General features: G+C 47.2%; 1 protein-coding gene across 1 annotated transcript in view; it reads right to left on the reverse strand.

Annotated features, from left to right (window-relative positions):
• IQSEC2 (IQ motif and Sec7 domain ArfGEF 2) overlaps positions 1–24,086 on the reverse strand; it is a 182,915-nt gene that overhangs the window by 121,244 nt on the left and 37,585 nt on the right. Inside the window, exon 2 of the mRNA XM_084835934.1 lies at positions 21,829–21,858. Within this exon, the coding sequence (XP_084692060.1) occupies positions 21,829–21,858 (30 nt within the window). The remainder of the gene's footprint in view (positions 1–21,828; positions 21,859–24,086) is intronic.

A 24,086-nucleotide genomic window follows, 5' to 3' on the forward strand; every position in this document is an offset into this window, starting at 1 on the left:
CTGGAGGCGCTCCTTAAGATAGGCTGGGCTGGAACCATATAGGGTTTCAAAGGTCAAAACCAACACCTTGAATTTGGCCCGGAAAACAACTGGTAACCAGTGCAACTCCTTCAGCACTGGAGTGATGTGAACTCGCCGGCGGCTGCCTTTAATCAGGCGAGCCGCCGCGTTCTGTACCAGCTGCAGTTTCCGAACCGTCTTCAAAGGTAACCCCACGTAGAGTGCATTACAGTAGTCTAAACGAGAGGGGACCAGGGCATGTACTACCGATGGGAGCAGATGGTCGGGAAGGAAGGGGAGCAGCCGCTGTATCAGATGGAGTTGATACAGCGCTGTCCGGCTCACAGCTGATACCTGAGCCTCCATGGACAGATGGGAGTCCAAAATGACCCCCAGGCTGCGGACCTGGTCATTCAAGGGTAGCCGTACTATGAATTGTGTGAAGGCATATATATACATATAGATATATAAATGTTAACTCTGTATTGATGTTCTTACTATTGTGTATATGCATTGCCCCATACATTGGAAGGGTAACTTATTTTAAAAAGACGTAACTAAATACCTATTTTGTTGAGGTACCACTTTTCTGCTTCCATTTTAAAGCTAAGATCAACCACGGGGTAAGGTGCCACCTGGACACAGCCTTACAGTCAAACCACAACAGTAGACTCATCAGTCCTGTAGAGTTGCCACCTTGCAACCCGGATAACGTACTTTTACTTTTAATGGCACTGATGCAGCAAAAGAGGTTGTTGCTGTTGCTGCTGCACTTCCAGCCCCATTCCTTCTGAAGCTCTGTTGCTTACCCTCATCTCTAGCTGCTAAAGCAAGCAGGACTTTTGTTGCCCCATGGCAGCCAAAAGAAGAAGGTGAGTGATGGGACTTGCTCCTGCTGCGTCAGTACCATCAAAGGTACTGATGCAAGATCATAGGAGGAAGGCAAAGTCCCCTTGTCGCTCAGGCCAAAGGACAAGCCTTGTTCAAAGCTTTTATATAGGTCAAGCTTATCAAGTGACCTGCTCTGTCCTGGTGCTATACAAGACACTTCCTTCCTGGTCTGGTCGGTTATCCTGCAATTCCTTCCTTTGGCCAGAGCATAATAATGGCACACCCTTCAGGGAAATGGGTGTATTGTGACTGGCCATGCCCACCATGGCAGCCATTTTGTGAATGGGCAACCCTCCCATGGCAGCCATTTTGTGGGAGCACCGACAACTCTTTCTCAAAATTCGAAATGTACCACCTGGCTCAAAAGGTTGGGGACCCATGCTATCCCTCATGTGACAGGTTCAGGAATTGCTGCAGGAATCCTGACAGCAAAGCATGGGGCTGGATAGCTGCACATAAAGCCTGCCACACTAGAAACCTGGCTTCTATTTACACATGTCATTGAACCTCCTCTGCTAGTGTATTTACAAACTGGGAGAGCAGTTCTTTCCCTGGAAAAGTAAAGGCTCAATTGGAAGAGAAAAGGCTCAATTGGAAGAGAAAGGGGTAAATCACAGAAGAAGGGCTGCATATGTAAACTGTGCATAATATATTATGCCAATTTACGAAGTCTGCAAATATTAGCTTATCTTGCACAATTTATTCTGTCCCTGCTAGCCAAGCAACTTTGAAGAGCACTGCAGTTCTTCCCTCAACTCAGCTGCTGGGATTACATGATGCCTTGCCCCTACTTTTTCCAACACACCTTCATAACCGTAAGGATTAGAAATTTCTTTAAAAAAAAATAAAGGAAGTGAAAGGAAAACTGATATACTCTGGAAACTGATTTCTATGTTAGATATTAAAAGTTCATTATTGTGTGGTATAATCATGGATATAAAAAACACATATCACCCTGTATAAGGGAAACAGAAAAATGCTTCAGATATTTTTCAGGCCCTATCTGTGACAACAAGTGCACATGGAAGTAGTTTATAGTGCAATCCTATACATGTCTACTCAGACTAAGTACCATTCAGTTCAACGAAGCTTAATCTCAAATAAATAGCTGTAGGTTTACAGCCTTAATGTCACAGGAGCCGCTTCGAGAAGATCACAGAGACTACTTCTTTAAGCTGGGCACATTCAACAGGCAGGGGTTTTTTCACATAGACATCACTACTATCATTCTTAAGCAGCTCCTCTGAGATTATGCTCGTGTGAGTAGGCCGCTCATATGAGCAATTATTTGTGCAGGTAAGCTCTAAAAATTAAGACCTGATACGGCTCAGAAAAGGGAATGCACAAATCCCCACATTATGAAGGGTGGCAAAGAAAACACATGGCAAGGGTATTTTTCTAATGGCAACTGAAGACGTTGCCATTGCGACATGCTTCCTGTGACAGTCAAAGACAACCCTGCTCCCAAAGGTATGCTACCTGCCCATACGATGTCCCAGGTATATGGAGTTGGGTCCCACTATATTACTCAAACAAGGCAGAGTTTTGTTTGTGTTGGGGACTGGCTGAAGCTTCTGCAGCATGGCTGTCCCTGAATCCAAATCCTGAGGCCAGCAGCTGGGGCTGGCTTGAAATGTAACAGGCAGAAGGTACTACTGGTGTAGTGGAACCAGGGTGGGCAGGACACAGTGCTGGCACTTTTTTTATTAGCAGGGACACTGATATCACCTGCCACCCCTCCCACCCCTCAGGCTTCCCAGTTCCCTCTAAGCTTAGCTGCAATCCTCACAGTAGCTGGGGGAGTTGTTGTCCCAACAACAATATATTATTCCCTGTTGTAATGCAAAGTATTTTGGGGTGGCTTGGTCTTGAGCAATTAAGATCCATTCACTTTACAAAAGACCCACTCCTGGTGGAGTTAAAAACCGCTGTAACTGGTTTGTTGATATGAATCAACACAGCTGCCTGAACTTTTGGCCTGTCTTTGGAAGCCTGGCTGGGGGGGCTGTTATAATGAGTGCCTGCACTTCGAAATTTACCACTATACAACTGGGGCAGAAGACTAGGTTCCTCGTATTTCTGGCCAATCCAGAAACTTCATACTGCCTGCAAATCGTGGTGTTGTACACCCATATTTTCTCTTCTGCCTGAAGACAGCTCTGAGCACACAACTGTCCCCCTCCACAGCCTCAGCCCATGAAGCTCATAGCTCAATCCATGGAGTCCCTGACAGTTACAGATTTCTGACAAGTCCTGGCGGGTTTTGTGGGTGTATTTGCACAGAAGCTGAAGGGCGTCAACTGGAGCAGTTTTGAGGTAAGTGGTGGTCCTCCTGCATGCAGAGACATTTACCCAGCACATAGGATTTGCCCTGACTACCTAACATGTGTTTAAATGCACATCAGGTTCTGTACTGGTCAGTTCTGATATACCAACAGTATATATAAACCAGACTTGTCCATTCCACAGTGAAGTGGTGGTGCTGAGGTTCACAGCTGAATTCCGAGTACGCCTGCACAAAAACTCCCACCTCAGACATGTGCACCAATACAGAATATGACACATTTAAAAGATACACAAAATATTTCATGATGACGCATACACACATAATATAATCAAACGCACACACACACGCGCGCAATGGCCACATTCTTACACAAGCCTAGGCAAAATCATGTTCATTTAAGACTGCTGCCAATATTGTAAAATCACACCACTTAAGACGCACACAAACATCACCTAAGAAGGGCAATATGTACATCAGGGATTGAACCTGGATGTAAGGCAAATGCTCAAGACTGAGCTATATATGGGCCCTCCCCACCTTCATAAGGAAATGTGGTCTTCCCATGGGGTCAAGAGTAGTCAGTATCCATGGAAGGAACCCATGAACAGACCTATTAGCCACGGCAAGCCAAATGGAGCCTTCCTGGTCAGCGGTCACATTCCTCAGCTAAACGCTGGAGCCAAGCCACAGCACATAATTGTTCCCTCATACCCTGTCTCAGAACTCTCCAAGGCATTCAGCTGATCTCCACCACTGAACGTGATGAACCTTTTCTCTGATCCAGCCAGGCAATTTTTAAGTTCTTTTATGTTCTTATGAAATAAAAGCCCACACATATCCTTTACTTAACTGATGCTTGCATGCATCATACAAGGGGTGTGTGTGTGTGTGTGTGTGTGAGAAAAACTCAACACGGGAAGTATGTACCCCATATTTCACAGGTGCATTTCTCTCTCTCTCTCTCTCTCTCTCTCTCTCTCTCTCTCTCACACACACACACACACACACACGTATGTTCACTATGACACACACCTTATTCCTCTCCCACATGTGATGAAGACAATAGCATCCTTTTTTCATCTCACCCCCATGAACATCTACACTCTCATACACCCAGAGTTGTATCTGCCAGGCTCGCACACTTCCCATATTCCACGACACCTGCTCAATGTCGGATGTTGCACCCCCTTGCACACTCAGGCTGTGTGTGAGAAGGGAGCCCCCCAGACCCATTGTCTCTTCTGATTACACCCTTTCCCTCCAGTTCTCCATGACTCACACACCAGCTACTAATTAAAACCAGGAAACAAGAGGGGGGGAGGAGGGGAGCAGGCAGGATTATTTTAGAACTGATGCTGACTTTGGAGGGCACCAGCCTCTCATCACCATAGAAACAAGGGTTTAAAAAAAACCACACAGCCCAATATCCCCCACCCTTGTCTGCATTTCCCCAGCCTATTTGTGCCCGTGCTAGGAATCCTCCCTCGTCACCCCCATTCCACTCACTAAAAATTCACCTTTGGCTAGTCCTCTATCTTTACGTTTCACTAAAGCAGCCTCATAAGCAGAGGATATGGCAATTCTCATTCTGCAATCCTCAAATTATGTGACTTGAAATAATTATGCAAATTAAGAGCCTCTATGGCCATCCGCTCTGGTATGTCCATGGAAGCTCTGAGGCACACAGGGCTCCTTGAGAGCAACTGCATGCATGGATCATTCCCCAGCTCTCTAGTGGAGGGTGCAGTGTGCATGCGCCCACACTCTTGTGCAAAGCATCTTGTCTGTACGCTGTTTGTATGGCCCTAGAGAGATTTTCTGCCCAATATTTGAGTTTGGGTTGAATTTGTATTTAATCAGACTGCAGTGAATAGGATTTGGGATATTTGGTGAGCAAGGGGAGGGGGGAGGTGTAACTACAAGAAGATTCTAGGAAGAGATTAGTAGCTACTGCCACAGCACCCTGATTTTGGCACAAAAAAGCTCTGCTGCCCCTTTAGAGACTCCCACAGTATACCTGGATACTTCCAATCCTTCTAATGTTGGGAAGAATCATCCTCACTCTCCCCCCAACAACAGCTCAAAAAAACGCAACCTCCTGCAGTCCTACCACAGTCCTACCTATCAGCTGTTGCTAGAATATATTGCATATTGAACATCCTCCAGTTGTAACTACTTATGAATAGGGTCAAGACTTACAACCAATAGAGTCTAATCTAGTTATTAAGTCTGCTATCTCCTCCTGCCCTCCCTACAGACATCATGGTTTCAACATCAAGCCAGCTTTTTTCTTCTCCACCCAACCCCACTACACCTTGCTTAAAATCCAGCCTGAAGAGTTTTAGAGAATCTGAAAGCTTGGTTACTTTTTTGTGACCATTTGGTTTTGTGACAATTTTGCCAACAACAACCTATTTAGTCATTCAGAAGTGGGATCCAAAACCTAGGAAAAGATTTCCTACCAACTGAAGAGTTTGTCAGGGTTACGTTCCCTCCAGCCACAGGGGGTGGCAGGTGTGGTTTGGTACCCAATATGGCTTCTATTGACTCTTTTACCTAACACACCACCACCAGCAGCTTTGCTAATATAAAAACTGCCATATTCCTCCTATTCTCTACCTATATCAAGAAATTGTGTGTTTCGCTTAAGGTCTGAGATAGATCTGGGTAACTGCTGGATTCTACATCTTCAAAATGGGGAATCAGCCATTGTGTGATTCTTTTCCCCAGCAATCCTAGGTGTAACTTGAAAGCTGCGTAACAAACAGTAAATTGAGTCTAATCCAGCCTTCCCTAATCGGGTGTCCTCCAGATGTTTTAGACTACAGCTTCCATCAGCCCCAACCAGCATGGCCAATCATCAGGCATGACTGGAGTTGTAGCCCAAAACATCTGGAAGGCACCAGGTTGGGGGCGGCTGGTCTGCTATCTCCTTCAACACTTCAATTTAAGACTGTGTCTAAATGCAGATTTTGTAGCTTCAGAATCAATCTGCCCCTTTTTCCTTCTTTGCTTAACACCTAGCCTGATGAAGAGTTCTAGAAACCTCAGACATTTGCTCACTATTTTGTGACAATTTGGTTGGTCCTAATAAAGACATTGCCTGAGTGTTTTTGAAATGTTTCTCATGGATAAACACAGTTTCCTTCAATTTTCCTTAAGAACTTGTTTTCTCCCTTCTCCTGGGGCCACAGTGAATACCATGAGAGAGAAAAAAAACAAGATGTTTTTGTGGGTTAGATTTGTACTCAAGGGCCAAAAAAGCTTCCCTTGGAGAGGCTCACAGAATAACTTTTGCTTCAGAAAGCCTTAATGGATTGCCATAGTGCACCCTGGTGTTCTCCAGATGTGTTGAACTACAACTCCCAGCATCCCCCAGCATTGGGGAAGGCTGCCACAGTGCGACAAAACTTTATCCCAAGTCAGTTTGGTTGGCTGAGAGGGCAGTGTCATCAGTCACAAAGTGGACTGCAAATTCTTCAGGATCTGGGGTAAAGCCCTGCTTTTTATGCCAAGCAACTATATGTGCTCGATACCTTGCGCAATCTCTCCCCTTTCCTGTCCCTACAGGAACTGCTTCCTCTTCCAGTCAGCATACTTTGGCCTAATTCTCATAGAGGTTCCCCCCTGCCTGCATCAGGGGTGTACCATTTCAGACTGCAGGTGGGGGCTCATATGATAGAATAAACCATACACTAAATAAATACATCTAGAACTCCCTGCAAATAGAAAACATGTATGTCACATGCAGGGAATGTTTTTCATATAGATGAGTATTTCATTATGCAAGCCCCCACCTGTACTCTTAAATGGTAAAGCCCAGACCCAGGCTTACTACCACCATGAAAACCAGGGTTTCGGTTCAACAAACACTCACAAACTCCACTGATCATTCTGCTTCTGCCTATTCCGCCTATGCTTCACCTAACTCTGCAAACCACTCCTGATTCTCTGGTCCCATGAGCTCCACTTCTATTGCCACAGCTTCCACACCTTCCCTGACTGCCTTGTGTGAATTCACCTTGGCTGGGTGCCTCTCTGTGCAATTTTGCCTCCTCCTTTGGTTCGATGCTTCAGCCCAACCGTGCAAAGAGGGCATGGAACTCCTCCAAGCATGTAGCAGCTGGCTGGGCTGGCCTTCCTGCCCCCCACCCCACCCCAGCTCACTTTGACTCATCTGGATTGTTTCACTGCTACACTATTCCATGAATGGAACAAGCACCTCTAGCATGGGGTACCTTGTTTACGCTCGTTCTCTGATTAGGGCTTGTTAGAATCTGTTCAATGGGGGTTAATCTGTGGCAGAACCTGAGTTTGCCTGTCTTCACGCTTAGAGAGATCCCTGCTGCCAGCACCCTTTGTTTATAAGAATCTATTACAGTAAGGTCCCCATTGCTTAATATAGCTTGGCACCCTCTCAAACAGCTGCTTCCTACCTGTCCCTATTAGGAACCATACTTGCTGCCTTTGATGTGCAGCCAGGTAGGCGAAAGTTTGGGGGGGGGAGCGAGAGACAATGGAATAGTAGCGGGGAGCGAAGCAGAGCTAGCGGCAGGCGTCAAACAGCAGGGAGCATTTGTTTCCCTAGCAGCCTTGTTCTTTTGGACGATCCATGGCCTTTCAAACCGCAGCATGGATTCTTCTGCCACCCTGCTAGGCAGCTGGCAACCCACAATCAGTGCTAATTGGCCTCCATGCAGGTACCTGATTCAAGCTCGCCTCCCTATTTATGGAGCCAGCCAAGGAGGTGTTGCGCAGTGCTAAGAAGTCAGGGTGGGGAGACATACATGATGTGGGATAGGTGGCTTGGCTGGAAATGCCTTGGGACACAGAGTGGAGAATCTGAGAGAGAGTGGCGGAGCCTAGTAACCAGATAGGAGTAGGCATGGCAACCGACCTCCCCCAAGATGGCGCAGCTTCTTTGCTTGTTTTAAGAGCCTTCGGACAGGCTCTTAAAACAGGCCTTTTGCTTCTGTGGCATGGGTACTTGCCTTGCAGGAACCACCTCTAGGGCACCAAGAAAGGAGTCCTTAAGCTAAGAGCAGGGGATGAAACACCCCTGGCCCTCAGCCAACCACATTTATTTAAAAGCTTCCCGCTTCCTTCCCCCGAAATCACTAGGACGTAAGGCACACACCCCTAACACAAACTAGTATTCAGCCTTCCCCGAATCTACTGCAGTTCTTGGTCATCGCAACAGGAGTTCTTAGTGAGTCCCAAACAGACACACACAACAGTGGGGTGCTCCTCTCCAGAAGCAGCTACATCTCAGCATTAGGCTGAGGGTAGCCTGAAAAATCAGCTGCCCACACACCCCAGGGTGGCCGGTCTTTGCCACCTAAGCAAGAAATGTGGCGCTTGCCATGGAAACAGCTGTTGGGAAGTTGCTGGTGTGTATGTTTCTGGTTGCTATGGAAATATTTCCTGGCAGCGGCCTGCACGTTGTCACTCCCCCTCCTCCAAACTGTCATCTCCCAACATCCCCCTCCCATCCACCCCAACAATATCCTAGCAACCTGCCGCTACATTAGCCTTGTGGTTGGCATACCCAAGCGCTCACTTAGCAACACCAGCCGCGCACTTGATGGAGGGCGCGACCCGGGAATCTTGGTTCCCAGCTCTCAGTCTCCCACTGACTCTAACCCCGGAGGCTCCAGAGTTGGGAATTATAATCTTGAATACTGAGGTGGGTCGGGGTCCCATTTTGCGTCTTAACGTGTGGCCGATGACAAGGGCCCATTTCTTTCTCAAGCAACCCATGGCTTCTCATCTCCCAACTCAACCGCCAACTCTCTGACGCTGCTGAGGATGGCGGCATGTGAAAGCAGCACGTTGGGACTCTGCATTTGTAGCAGCAGATGGGGTGGGGACGATGACAACGAGGTGCTGATAACAGCTCCCTCCCCTCCTCCACCAAGCATCACAGGGGTGGGGGATATTATGTAACTGAGAGAGACATCAGACTCTCTCTCTCTCACACACACGCGCGCGTGCACGCAACATGTAGCCAGAGAGAGTAAGGAGGTGAGCGCTGTAGAGCTTGCTGAGAAAGGCAAAATGGCGCAAGAAGAAATTTGAGAGGAGAAGGGGGGATGGCAGTACTGTGACCTTTGCTCGAATACCTCTCCCTCTGCCACCCGACCCAGCAAGACCAGCTCCAGATTTTTGTAGTCTCTGCACAACAGTCCCACAGAGGGCTTTACATGGAGAGAGACTGGTCCTGCCCAAAGAGTGTGTATCAGTTGCTCAGTCCCACAATACTTTATCCACCACTCCTTGCTCATCATTCTGAGTGCTGAGAAAGGGACTGATGAGGACCTCAGGTCAGGCGTAGGGCTTGGCAAACCCTCCTAATATCCACTGCACCTGCACAGTTGCCTGGTTTTGCTGGATTTGGGCACCAGCCAGCTGCCCTTGAAAAGCCCAAACTCTGCTCCCGACCATCCAAACATACTGCCTTTTGGCCCTGCAGGATTGCAACCTGAACTCCTCCAAATGTCCCCCTCCTAGGTAGCTTCCCCACTCTAAATCCCTGGCAAAGTTCCCAGTAAGGACAGGCTTTTAGCTAATGATGCCGGCTCAGGTGTGTTGGCAGCCCATTAAACTGCTGTTCGAACATGCGCCACTGGCACTCAGTAGATGCCAGTGCACTGGCAGTAAAGATAGACTGATTCCTTTCTCCCTTGCCTCAACATACTGGGCTCAGTCCTTTGGGCAGCAGCAGCAGGAATCCCTTCAGAGTTTCCTGTTCTGCAGTAAAGTCACGTTGTGCAGCAGTGTTCTCACCAAATGCCATCACAGCACAAAACGCTACCACTGCTTTGCCTGCAAGCTCATCAGAAAGAACACAAGGCCAGACAAGGCAGATCACACCGTTCCAGAGTAGTTACCACATTGGCCTATCACTCTCGTGACACAACCACCCAACGGTGAAAGATGCCTACTATCAAACTTCTGCCTCGCTGTGGTATTAGGCAAGGCGGTCCTTGCTTTGCCATAATGTCTGGAAATAACGAGAAGCAGCCCTGTTATGAGGCAAGGGTGAGGCAGCTGCCTCGGGCAGCAGATTTCGTGGCCCATTAAGGATGGCAATGGGAGATGGGTAGATCTAACCCAGAAGACACAATCCACCAGGAGAGCTGCGTAAGGGCACTGTAGCATTCCAACTGTGGGCTCTGGGTTGTTATTTCTTTAAAATATTAACTATGGAATGTGTGGAATTGCTCCCATAAACACCCAGAAACGTGATACAGTATGAGCCAAAATGGAGCAAAAAAAAGAGACTGCAAAAACGTCTCTATGATGAATGGACACGCAGGTACAATGCCCCACCACAAGGCAGGATGATGCCCCTACCTCAGGCAGCAGGTGTGATGAGGGGGGGAAATGAGAGGGTACTTGCGCCTGCTCTCACATATCCATGGGCCTGGAAGTTAGGAAGGAAGTGCTGCGGCATTTACTCCGTTGGTGAGAAGACTGGGCCCTTCTCTTTCGACTAGCAGGGCCCAATCCACCCAGTAACAAAGAAGGAGCTGTGCTAGCTACTTCCTTCCCGGGTGGCTGACACTCTAAGAGGGGATTTAAGTCCCTCTTCAACTCACTGCCCACCTGCCACCAGCTCCTGTTGAAGTCGGGACTGAAAAAGTAAAGGCAGGATGGAAGAAGCGCTCCACAGAAGTGATCCTTGCACTTCGCACAGGGGTCCTCAGCAGTCAGGAGTCTGTGTCACTTCCTGGAAGCCCTGTGTAAAGAGAAAGATTGCTGCTCCTGCCTCCTCATTCCTGCCCTGCTCCAGTTCCAGCCTCTGGAACATGCACAGGTGGAAGAATAGCTTTGGGGGGAGGGAGAGGATGCTTTAGTAATCTCCCCCCATCTCAAGTGGCAGCAGGCAGGGGCGCCAACTGGCAGAGGCGCAACAACTAGAGGCAAACCCTGGCTCTGATAATAAATGAGGAGGATGCAGGACATTGCCTAGGAAGAAGGAACAGGGTGCAGAAAATGTTTGTCTCTCTTTAAGAAGGTACAATCTGCATAAGCCCTAATTTAGGGAGCACGGCAATGAACAATGGCAGATCATGGGATGCAGGGAGGAGGTGCCACATTCTCATGCCAATTTCTGCAGCAGACTATGTGAAAAACTGCTTACTTCCCTGGAGGCACCCTAAGAAAATATGCTCTTGTCACACTGCAGATTCTTTGCAATGCTCTGTCACAATGCCTGAACTTTTTCTGACGAGATGAAGTCATGTGTTAGTCCGATCATGCTCTCCTGCCGTTGCACTGGGAGACAGGAGGACTGCAGCACTGGAATAAAGCTTCCACAAATGGAAACGGTTCTGTGGAAGAACAATGCAGTGAGGTAAGCTCTTTGTAATCACGCTGCAACCAAAACATTACAAAGAGAGGGAGGAGAAGGGGATTCTCTCCTGCCACATTCCCTGCAGCAGTATTCCCTAACCTGGGGCCCTCCAGATGTGTGGGACTACAGCTCCCAGCATGCTCCAGGAGGCTGGGGGATGCTGGGAACTGTAGTCCAACACATCTGGAGGGCACCAGATTGGGGAAGGCTGCCCTGCAGACTGGAGATGGGTAGCAAGGAGAGCCAAACTGGATTTTATCTTAATGGCATGTCCGAATCCTTTGCTTGGGAATTCTCACTTCTTTTCTTGTTACAAAAGGAAGTCATGGGAGATCCAGATCAGGACCATGGCATGGGGAGAGGGGATTTAAACCTCTTCTATTGCTGTTTTTCCTGCTGGAAATCACACCCCACCCTTCCTGACCTGGTATTTCCCCTTGCTGCTGCTATTTTCTGCATACAGAAGCTTTGGCCGGGGGGGGGGGGGGGGGCAATCCTGATCCAACCTTTCCAGGGCTGTTTTTTTGTAAAGGCAACCACACAGGGAATCCCAAGTATGAGATTCAAACATACCACTAAAGTAAAGTCCAGTTTGGCCTTCAAAAGCTGCTTGGCTGCTTTAGCAGGAAAAAATGTTTACAAGGTTTCTATTCTCCCCAGCATTTTAGGTGTAATTTTAATTTGCTATCTTTTTTCGCTACTTTTATAATTGTGTGGTTTTTCACTTCTTCCTTTTTTGCATTCCATTTTAATGGTTTTATTCTTTTTGTAAACTGCCCTAGGAATGAATAATAAATATATCGCTGTTTCCCAAACCTGGGAAATCTGTTAGACCAGAGGCAGCAACAGTACAAAAGAAAAGTGTGTGCGTATAACCATAGGAAGCAGTGCCTGCCCCCCTAAGGCAACTCCTAAAAATTATTATTCTCTCTGCATTAGCAGCCAGACCATATTCAGAATACCGTGTCCAGTTCTGGATATCACATTTTAAGAAGGACATTGACAAGCTGCAGCATGTCCAGAGAAGTCCTATGAGGAACAGTTGAAAGAGCTCAGTGCAATCAGCCTGGAGAAAGGATGTCAGGCAGATTATGCAGACTTGGTCTCTCTTGCTCCAGAGGGCAGGAGTGGAACTAGTGGGTGGAAATAGCAGGGAAGCAGATTTCAGCTGAACATACTAATGGTAAAAGCTGCTCAGCAGTGGAACAGACTGCCTCAGGAGGTGATGTGCTCTCCTTTGCTGGACGTATTTCAGTAGAGGCTGGACAGCCATCTGTCAAAGATACTGTAGCTGCATCTTACATTACGGAGCCTGCACTGAGAAGGTGGTTGGATTAGATGATCTCAAAGATCCCTTCCAACTCTGTGATTCTATAATTGTGGGTGAAGGAAGATATAATGGCTCAGTTCATGCACAATGATAACCCATCAGAACCAGAACCAGACTGCAAGTCCCATGAATGTATGTATGTATTTCAACTCTGGCTTTTGGGGAGCAAAACAAGCAGGAGCTCCAGGCTCAGACATCATGGTAAACAACCCAGGGACGCATCTTCCCTGTGCTCAAGCCACAGTGACTAGCATGCTGGCTCATTCATGACAACCCAGGGTTTTAAAAAAAAAACCTGGGTCATAAGAACATAAGAAGAGCCATGCTGGATCAGACCAAGGGTCCATCTAGTCCAGCATTCTGTTCACACAGTGGACAACCAGCTGTCGACCAGGGACCCACAAGCAGGGTATGCGTGCAACAGCACCCTCCCACCCATGTTCCCCAGAAGCTGGTGTACACAGGATCACTGCCTCCGGTACTGAAGGTAGCACATAGCCATCAAGACTAGTAGCCGCTGATAGCCTTTTCCTCCAGGACTAACCCCCTTTTAAAGCCATCCAAACTGGTGGCCATCACTACTTCCTGTGGTGGCGAATTCCATAGTTTAACTATGCGCTGTGTGAAGAAGTACTTCCTTTATCTGTCCTGAATTGCCCACCAGTCAGCTTCATAGGATGACCCTGGGTTCTAGTATTTGGGGAGAGGGAGAAAAATGTCTCCCTATCCACATTCTCCACACCATGCATAATTCTGTAGACCTCTATCATGTCTCCCCTCACCCTCCTTTTTTCCAAGCTAAACAATCCCAGCTGTTGTAACCTTCTCTCATAGGGGAGATGCTCCAGCCCTTTGATCATTTTAGTTGCCCTTTTCTGCACCTTTTCAAGCTCTACAATATCTTTTTTTTAGGTGTGGTGACCAGAACTGTACACAGTATTCCAAGTGTGGTCGCACCATAGATTTGTACAGGGGCAGTATGATCTTGGCAGTTTTATTCTCAATCCCTTTTCTAATTATGCCTAACATGGAGTCTGCCTTTTTTACAGCCACTGCACACTGGGTTGACATCTTCATTGAGCTGTCCATCACAGCCCCAAGATCTCTTTCCTAGTCAGTCATCGCTAGCTCAGATCCCATCAGGCTATATTTGAAGTTGGGATTTTTTGCCCCAACGTGCATCACTTTACGCTTGCTTACACTGAACTGCATTCGCCATTTAGATGCCCATTCTCCCAGTTTGGAGAGATCCTTTCGGAGCTCTTCACAATCCCGTTTTGTTTTAACCAGCCTAAATAATTTGGTGTCATCAGCAGATGTGGCCACTTCACTGCTCACTCCTAATTCCAGATCATTTATGAACAGGTTGAAAAGCATTGGTCCTAATACAGATCCCTGTGGGACACCACTATTTACTTCCCTCCATTGGGATAATTTATTATTTATTCCTACTCTCTGCTTTCTGTTCTTTAACCAGTTACTGATCTATAAGAGGACCTGTCCTCTTATTCCATGACTGCCAAGTTTTTTCAGGAGTCTTTGGTGAGGGACTTTGCCAAAAGCCTTTTGGAAGTCCAAGTAAACAGTATCTAGCGAATCATAGAATCATAGAATAGTAGGGTTGGAAGGGGCCTACAAGGCCATCGAGTCCAACCCCCTGCTCAATGCAGGAATCCAAGTCAGAGCATCCCTGACAAATGGCTGTCCAGCCTCGTCTTGAAGGCCTCCAGTGTGGGAGAGCCCACCACCTCCCCAGGTAATTGGTTCCATTGCTGTATTGCTCTGACACTCAGGAAGTTTTTCCTAATGTTCAGTCGGAATCTGGCTTCCTGTAACTTGAGCCCATTATTCCGTGTCCTGCACTCTGGGATGATCAAGAAGAGATCCTGGCCTTCTTCTCTGTGACAACCTTTCAAGTACTTGAAGAGCGCTATCATATCTCCCCTCAGTCTTCTCTTCTCAAGGCTAAACATGCCCAGTTCTTTCAGTCTCTCCTCATAGGGCTTTGTTTCCAGTCCCCTGATTATCTTTGTTGCCCTCCTTTGAACCCTCTCCAGCTTGTCTGCATCCTTCTTAAAGTGTGGTGCCCAGAACTGGACACAGTACTCCAGATGAGGCCTAACCAGTGCTGAGTAGAGGGGAACTAGTACTTCCCGGGATTTGGAAGCGATGCTTCTATGAATGCAGCCCCAAATAGCATTTGCCTTTTTTGCAGCCACATCCCATTGTTGGCTCATATTCAGCTTGTGATCGACGACAATTCCAAGATCCTTCTCGCTCGTAGTGTGGTTGAGCCACGTATCCCCCATCTTGTAACTGTGCATTTGGTTTCTTTTTCCTAGGTGCAGAACTTGGCATTTGTCCCTATTAAATGCCATTCTGTTGTTTTCTGCCCAGCACTCCAGTCTATCCAGATCACTTTGAATTTTGTTTCTGTCTTCCAAAGTATTAGCTATCCCTCCCAATTTTGTGTCATCTGCAAATTTGATCAGCATTCCCTGCACCTCCTCCTCCAAGTCATTAATAAAAATATTGAAGAGCACTGAGCCCAGGACTGAGCCCTGCGGTACCCCACTCGTTACCTCTCCCCAGCTTGAGAAGGTCCCATTGAGAAGCACTCTTTGAGTCCGATTCTGTAGCCAACTGTGGAACCAATCAACCATCTGCATGTTTATTGACACCCTCAAAGAACTCTAAAAGGTTAGTAAGACAGGACTTAACTTTGCAGAAGCCGTGTTGATTCTTTTTCAGCAGGGCTTGTCCTTATATTTGCTTCCTAATTTTATCTTTAATAATGCCTTCAACCAATTTACCTGGAACAGACGTTAAGCTAACCGGCCTTTAATTTCCCGGATCCCCCCGGATCCCTTTTTGAAAATTGGTGTTACAGTGGCCATCTTCCAGTCCTCTGGTATAGAGGCAGATCTTAGGGACATGTTGCATATTTTGGTTAGAAGATGAGCAATTTCATATTTGAGTTCTTTGAGAACTCTAGGATAGATACCATCTGGGCCTGGTGATTTATTTACTTTCAATTTTTCAGTAAGGTTGAGAACTTCATCACTGCATGCAAATCAGGCCAAATTTTAGGGCAGTGGTCCACTCTGTGTTCAGCCTAAACGTACCTTTTCTCTTCAGAGCTGAGCTCTCGGGGAGAAAAAAATGGGTTGTGCAAGTGGTGACTGACTGACCGCTCATCATGTCACCAAGAAACCTCTCCCCCACGCTCACCCAGGTTCACCAAAGAAGTTGTCCTTAAAAAAATGGGGTTGGGGGGGTAATTAATATGGTGACAAATTATAGATAAATGTATGAACATTAATGTGGCACTTTTAAAAATAAAAAAGGCAGGTAGCCCTACCTGAAGCATGGTGAGAAGGTCTGACAGCTGAGTGCACAATCAGTTTGCTGGTGTGTATGTCTATCATTTCAGTTGCAAAGCCAGGCTCACCCTGTAGTTGAGCGATCCGGTGTGTCAGTGATCTTTTTTTTGTTAAACGTATGTCTGTCTCTAGCCATAGCGTACTGTTTGGATGTAGGGGATCTGAGTACAAATCCCTGTTTACTTAGCCATGAACCTCATGACAGGGCTTTGAGCAAGTTTCCCTGTGTCAGGGTGGCAGCATCTCTCATCTCCCTCCTAGAACTAATATAGATACAACAGGATGAGGGAATACTATCCCATTAGGATCCTTGGCAACTAAAGAAATCTAAGGCTGCAATTCTACCTACACACATGTAAAGGTAAAGGTAAAGGTGTCCCCAACCAGTCGTGTCTGACTCTAGGGTGCGTGCTCATCCCCGTTTCTAAGCCGAAGAGCCAGTGCTGTCCGAAGACGCTTCCATGGTCATGTGGCCGGCATGACTGAACACCAAGGTGCACGGAACGCTGTTACCTTTCCCGCCAAAGCGGCACCCATTTATCTACTTGCAATTTCTTGCTTTCGAACTGCTAGGTTGGCAGAAGCTGGGACTGAAGACGGGAGCTCACTCCGTCACGCAGCACTCGGGTCTCAAACTGCTGACCTGCTGACCTTCCAGTCTGCAGTTCAGCGTCTTAACTACTAAGTACCTGGAAGTAAGTCCCACTGAACTCAATAGGACTTACTTCTGAGTAGACACATACAGACTTCGCGCTGTAAATAAATACATGCCAGTGAGATGTTTTGGACTTCAGCTCCCATCAGCCCCAAACAGCATAGCCAGTGGTCAAGAATCCTGGTCCAAACATCTGGAAAACACCAGGCTGAGGAAGGCTGGTAGTGCTAAGCAGGAAGTGGGGAAGATAGAGGCAGGCCCACTGTGAGGCAAGAGAAGGTGGCAAAGTGGGAGACAGACCAAAGTGGCCCATGGAGCACATTCCACTGGGAAATTCTCATGCACAAGCCCTCTTGCAGCCTTGCCCAACCCGAAGCCCTGAAGGGGCCAGGCTGTGGAAGGCTGTCCTACTGAAATGACGAGCAGCTGCACAAGACCACTCCGATTCTCTTGGGCAGCTATTCTTCATTTCTGTGGGGCTTGGCAAAGGATTGTGCCCCGTGTTGATCAGTGGTGTTCATGGGGTGAGGGCGGGGTGCCATTTGCAGTTTGGTGCTACCATTGCTGTGCCACTGGGGGATGATCTCGCTGGTCCATCTAGACAAGCTGTGATCAGCGCAGTGAGTCTACATATGGATTGCGGGTGGGAGGTGACTCAGCGCACCTGTTGCATGCAAAAGCCTCCATCTGGAAGCAACTTAATATATATAAGCAGGTGGCTGGAAGAGAGGCTGCCATCGTGAAGAATGTGCCGCCAGCTCAGGGTCCTTGCTAAACTCTCTAAAGCACAGCCACTCACACTCTCTGCAAGCCCATCTCAGCTACAAACTTGTGTCAATCTTATGAAGCTTTTAACTCTCATGGCTCTCCCCCCTCGGCCCACCAATCAGGGGAATTGCAGTTTGGTGAGGGTGAAGATGCTGACTGAGAATTCAACCCTAATCCCCCCACCACTTCGCCCACAGATTACAATTTCCAACGACCCAGGAAATAACAATTAAGACATTTAAAGTATGCCGGGTGCAGATAAGTCCTTACAAGCTACTTCTGAACTCGTCTATTCCCACCAGCGACTAGACCAGCCTTCCCCAATGCGGTGCCCTCCAGATGTTTTGAACCACAACTCCCATTATTCCTGACCATTATCCATATTGACTGAAGCTGTCCAAAACATCTGGAGGGCACCAGGCTGGGGAAAACTGCCCTAGACAATCTCCATACCAGGGAATCTGATTCCCTGAACTCACCAGGCCCCATTCCCAAAAAGCTAGGCATTTAACACAAAACCCTTTATTCTTACCAGGAATTCCTGCTACCACACTGACCCTTTCCAAAGGAAGAATAACATATTTGAGTCACCCCTGAATATAATTAAAGCAAACCGGAGAGATTTCGTAGCTGCCAGCTCTTACCTGTGAAGTCCTTTAGGATTTTGGCATTGAGAACCCTGGAGGGAGACATGCCATGGTCCTACTCCCCTACGAAAACTGAAGAAAGCAGTCTCAGTCATCTTGGCTTCCCTCCCCCCATTCCACAACTCCCTCCCACCCCACCCAACTCCTCACCCTGCTCGGTGATGGAAACAGAAACACACACACACACACTCACGCAAACACAGAGCTCCTTCTGAAATTTGACAATAGAAGCCAAGAGCCCAAGCTACAACCTCTCTGCCCCTGCTTCAAACCACAAGACTTCATTCCCTTGATTAAGCTTGGAATAGAAAGAAATGCTTTCTCTAGCTAATCGGGACAGTAATTACCGCTCTTATGCATGCATGCATGCTGCAATGCACACACTCTCTTCTGTGTGGATATAGCTGATATATCTCAGCACTAGACTTCCCAGATGTATTTTTCTTTTACAAGACAGCAGCTCAAAGTCTACCATTTTACTCACTAATACAATTGGTCGTTCAAATACTTGGAGACCCTCACCAGTCAGGGAGCTCAGATCTTGCGGGAGACGTGGCACAGATGCATAATGAAGGATAGCCTCTGGCCCAAAGGTCTTACAGTCTAGAGGAGTTCCAGACAAGGCTTTTATTGTGCAATTGCCCTGTCCCATTTGCAGAATTTTACAGGGGATCCAGATGACATTGTCTTCCATTTGTAACCCTCCAATATTTTCCCACTGCTTCTTCCATCTTTATATTTTACTACGAAAAAAGCCCTGTTAGGGATGGAAAGACGGAATAGTTGCACAGTGCCTTTTGAACAGCAGTCCTTCATCTGGAAGCACCCTGGATATATAAAGGTTCCCCCACTCCCAAGACGGATATTAAGTCATAGGATAATTAAGTTATGTGCATGACTCAATCAGCAGCGAAGTGAAGAATCAGATCCTGGTGCTTTGAGTACCGGAAAATCCTTTAGCTTCCATGCTGGTAACTCAAAAAGCCTCTCCTCAGTATTATGAGCGACTCATAAAACTGGCAACTGAAATTGTCACTGCCATGCAAAGCTCCACCTGTAAACCTCCCAAGGGAATATTCTTTTTTGTCAACACTAGCCAACACAAAACAGCTCTTACGAAACCAAACTGCAGCTGGGAAAATATAGACATAATCTGAAAGCCACAGGGATAATGTTACCAAAACCCTTTATGATACAAAAGAATTCCATGTCACTGGAACAGCAAACAGAGAGAGGATAAAAAGAAATGCCTACAGACCTATTCTTTATATCGCGCTTCCTTTCTACCCCTCCCTCTGCTACCTTGGTCTGTAGTACCTGGTAGTTACAGCCAGCATTCCTGTTCTTTTTGTTATGTTGTTGCCTGCTAGTATAGGTGTAGCCAACAAGGGAGCCCAGACCCCATATAATTTGATTGGCACATCCAGTTTCCAACTGAATGTGTCCCTATCAGCAGCAACCAATCGCAGGCAAAAAGAGCTTATCCCCCATTAAGATGTGAGGGTAAAGCAACTCACCTTATGGTCAGTGTAGTGTACCAGTCAGATTAGAGTTGAACCAATGAAAACTGGGTTCAGCTCCTCACTCAGCCAGAAAGATTGACTGGATGGCCTTGAGCAGGTAGCTATCATTCAATCTAGTCTACCACACAAAGATGTTGCAAGTACATAATGGTGGCGGGGGGAGTGGATCCATGCATGCCAAGCCTGAATTCCTTGGGAAAAGGGTGGGGTAGAAATGTTGTTATTATTAATTTTATTTCTAAACCACCCAATAGCCAAGCCCCTCTAGACAGTTCACAATAAACAAAAATGGTCCTGTAACACACACGGCAGCCTTCAAATGGCAAAGGGAAGTGTCACTCAATTATTTTTTTAGTTCTATGCTAGCCACTAACTACTCCCACCCACCTGTACAGGAGTAGGCCTAGAATAAATGCTTTCTTCCCCACACAGTTGCCAATGTCCCTACTTGTCTCCATTCCCCACATCACTTTTTATCACGTCTAGATTAGATTGGGTAGAAAATTCCCCCCTCCCTCCTCCCAAGGAACAGGCCTCATTGTACCCCAGCCTTGCACAACTTGTGACTCACAAGACTGAACACAGCCCGCCAGCCATATTAGGTCTGCCATCACTGACTAGCATAGTAGGGCATCTGCCAGGGGACCATGCATGGTCTAGGGCACCGTTCACCAACCTGAAACCAACTGCTGACACCAGTTCTGCTTGCACCCTTCACAGCCCTGACCACTCCATTCAGTGGGCTGGTTCACACAATCATTATAGACTAAACAAGCCACGGTAGCTTGTTTAAGCCACAGCGTGTGCCGGGTGTGATTTGCCCACTCAGGTGCAGCTTGTCATGTCGTCCAAACCCGGGCAGCATGGCTCACTTGAGAGGGAAACAACTCTCAAATAACCCAAGCACAGCCCACTGGTTATTTGTTGTTTCCCCATCAAACAAGCCATGCTGCACAGGTTCAGATGACACAACAAGCCATGCCCAGGCAGGTAATTAGAGAAATAGCACCCAACATGCAACATGGCTTAAACAAGCCACCGTGGCTTGTTTAGTCTATGATGACCATCCGAAACAGGTCTATGCCTTCTGCTTTTCTCTCATTCACAGTGCCCCATGCCCTGATTAGCCTGGCAGCCTCAAGGGGCACATGGGAAGAGGCAACCAATCAAAACGGAGCAAAAACCAAGTAAGGAGACAGAGAATGTGATAGGCGGCAGGCAGGCTGCTGGCGGTGGCAAGGAGGAGCAACGGCCGTCATCACTACCCTGCCTCCTCACTTCAGAATTGGGCTGGATGGCCCCAGGCTCTCTCCTCTCCATCAGCAGAACCACTGTGGTGATGCTGGTGGTGGTTATTCCCAGCTGGTGCTGGTAGAAGAGGAGTGAATCCCAGGCTGGCCAGTCCACACACATCATGTCTACTTCAGATTGTAAGCCTGTGAGCAGAGACTATGGTTAATTATTTGTTCAATATACAGCATGAGTAGGTGCTTGATTAATATGCATTATTAAGTAATATACTGTATATTATTATTATTATTGTCTGATAGAAAGGTAAGGTATCAGTACCCTGATAGATTAAGACTACAGGAACTTGACTTAAACTAAAGTACGCTTTCTTAACCATCCCACATCCTACTGTACCCCATCCCAGCCCTGTTATCAGGAACAACCCTCCCTCCACCCCCACCACAGGCAATGGCACACATCTCTGTCCTGTCTGCCAGTTGCCACACCATATGCTCAATCCAGGCCACATCCAGGGATTAACTCCTCCTTCATGGAGGAAAAGACCCAAACTCAGAAATGTATCCAGGGATGGCCACACATAACAAATTGCACAGGGCTCTGGGTAGGAAGGGGGCAATGGGGCGGGGGGACGTGGGATCGGGGCAGAGTGGGGAATCTACTTTCAAGAGCTATAGGGAATGGGCAAAAGACGGGAAAAGAGTGTTTATTTTTATTTATTTTTAAATGCGACTGACCTGACGGTTCTTGAATTTTCCCCATCCGACCTGCAAAGCAAAGAGACAGAAATGGTCAAGAGGGTTAAGATTAGAGTGACTGTCCAGGATAAGGGTTGTTGTGGAGATTTGGAAGAGGCATAGTTAGCATTAGGAGGTGATCCACAGCCAGGTTTTAAGAGGTCAATTAGGATCTGACTGAAGACACAGGATGTCAAAGATGCTGGGAGTTTTGTCTTTGTTTAGGATTCACTCAACAGTTTTAAAACTGGAGTCCTTTGGAACAGATTAGGGTTGAACAGAAACACGCAGATTCTGTTGGTACACCTCAATCCCTACCAGTGCGGAGCTGCAATAAGGGGCCCCTTTTTGTGAAATGTATCCAGGGAAGACAACACAAAACCACACAGGGCTCTGTGTGGGAAGGGGGCAATTGTGGGGAACACAAACAGAAACAAAAAAAGTTTGCCTCGTTTGAAGAAGCAACTGCAGCTCAATGTACAGTGTGATCCCTTGGCACTTTGCAGTGAGAGGGGACGGCATCACAATTTCACTGCGGAAGGCGACATCCCACCCCCACCCCTGAGGAGCCCTGGTCATTTAGACTCTGAATGTTGGAGAAAACATTGTGTGCGAGCGTCCCCCCCAAAACACCTGTGAAAATGAACATAAAAATGTTGCTACAAAATTTAACCCCTTGAAAAGTTGGCAGTGCCTTACTCCCTGCACCAAATCCCACCCTGTGATTGTCCTAGCCATGTTCTACTCTCTAGTCCAACAGTTCTATTCCACCCAAAAAGGCTTCCACTGCTGTCTTATGCCTGGACATCTGGCCTCTCCAGTAAACTGACAGAATGTGCCTAGTGTTCAGGGGAAAGGACTGTTTTTTGTTTTTGTTTTTTTATCAGTGAAGCAAACACTCTGGGGCAAGAAGAGTATCTTTGCAGCAGCATCACAAGATGATAAGAGAGTCAAATGGGAGGCTGGTATGTCTATCATGGTGCAGATCTCATCCTCTTGAGTGAGCTGGCACTGAACATCACACTCGCAAGCAAGCAGCCAGGAATGCTTTTGTTGGTGGGGATGGGACAAAGGGTAAACAGCCTGGGGAGAGAAATGGGGGCTAAATTTTTCATCAACATGGAAAGAAAAGGCTAGCAATGTAGTTACCTGGATCAGTATACCAACTGGTCCAGCTTGAAATCCTAGGAAACCTATATTACAAATTAAACACCATTTTCCCCCAAAGCTCTCATTGTGTTCCAATATTAAAACAAAATTCTGGACATGCATGTTCAGCACTCCAGGTGCCCAAAGCCAGCTGCTTTATGGGTGCGTGTAAAGATGTTCTTTATCCGTGCCGGAGCCAGGTTTTTGAGGGCCCGTGGGTAAAGCACCCTCCATAGGCCTCCTCCCTTACTGAGTCGACCTTCTTTCTGCCACTGTTGCCAGCTGCTGCTCATCCTCCTATCCCTCATCATTGCTACCACCTGCTTGCTTGCCCGATGGGAAGCCAGTGAGCAAGTGGGCAGTGGCACCTACTGTGCTGCATTCTCACCACCACTATTGCCTGGATCTGGTGAATAAGCACATTACAAGGGTGGCGAGGAGGCGCAAGTCCAGTGGGCCCCTTGCTGGGGTGTGGGCCCTCAGCAGGTGCCCAACTATGCCAACCCATGACGCCAGCCCTGAACGCCATCACATTCTTTTTGATGAAAGTCTCATTGGGTGCTCTGAAACTACTTGAACTACAATGCCAGCTGATTTGTAGGTACATGTGCAGAAGTTATTTAATAACAGTCCCAACAAAATTAAGTTGATTGCTGTGAACTTCACAACCACATCACCCAATCAAGGAGCCTTTGGCTGGGCATCTTCTCTATTGGGGCCAATCAATTTTCTTGATTAATTCTTGTAAGCATTGCATGGGATTATTGTGTCTATCCAGAACTTAACCCTTCTCTTGTTCCTGCATGTATTGGGGGGGGGGAGATGTATATCAAGGTGAGTCATCACTATGGATAGTGTTACAGGATGGGTGCAGGGCCCATCATCAGTTCCCAAAGGACAGTACAACAACACATATGTGCATGGCACCACCAGCAAGCATGTGCCAATATTATGAGCTAGGAAAGAACGCTTTCAGAAAACAGAAACGCTTTTTCCAAATGCTCATGAATACCAAACCTATTCTGAGTCAACCTCAAGGGAGTTCACCCATCATTGTTAAAAAACCTAAATACAAGTTGCTTTGTACTTTTAAAGTTATAAGTTTAATA

The sequence above is a fragment of the Heloderma suspectum genome, chromosome 2, assembly GCF_057233095.1.
Source record: "Heloderma suspectum isolate Gila_16-S chromosome 2, 16-S_ref, whole genome shotgun sequence".
NCBI classification, from domain to species: Eukaryota; Metazoa; Chordata; class Lepidosauria; order Squamata; family Helodermatidae; genus Heloderma; species Heloderma suspectum.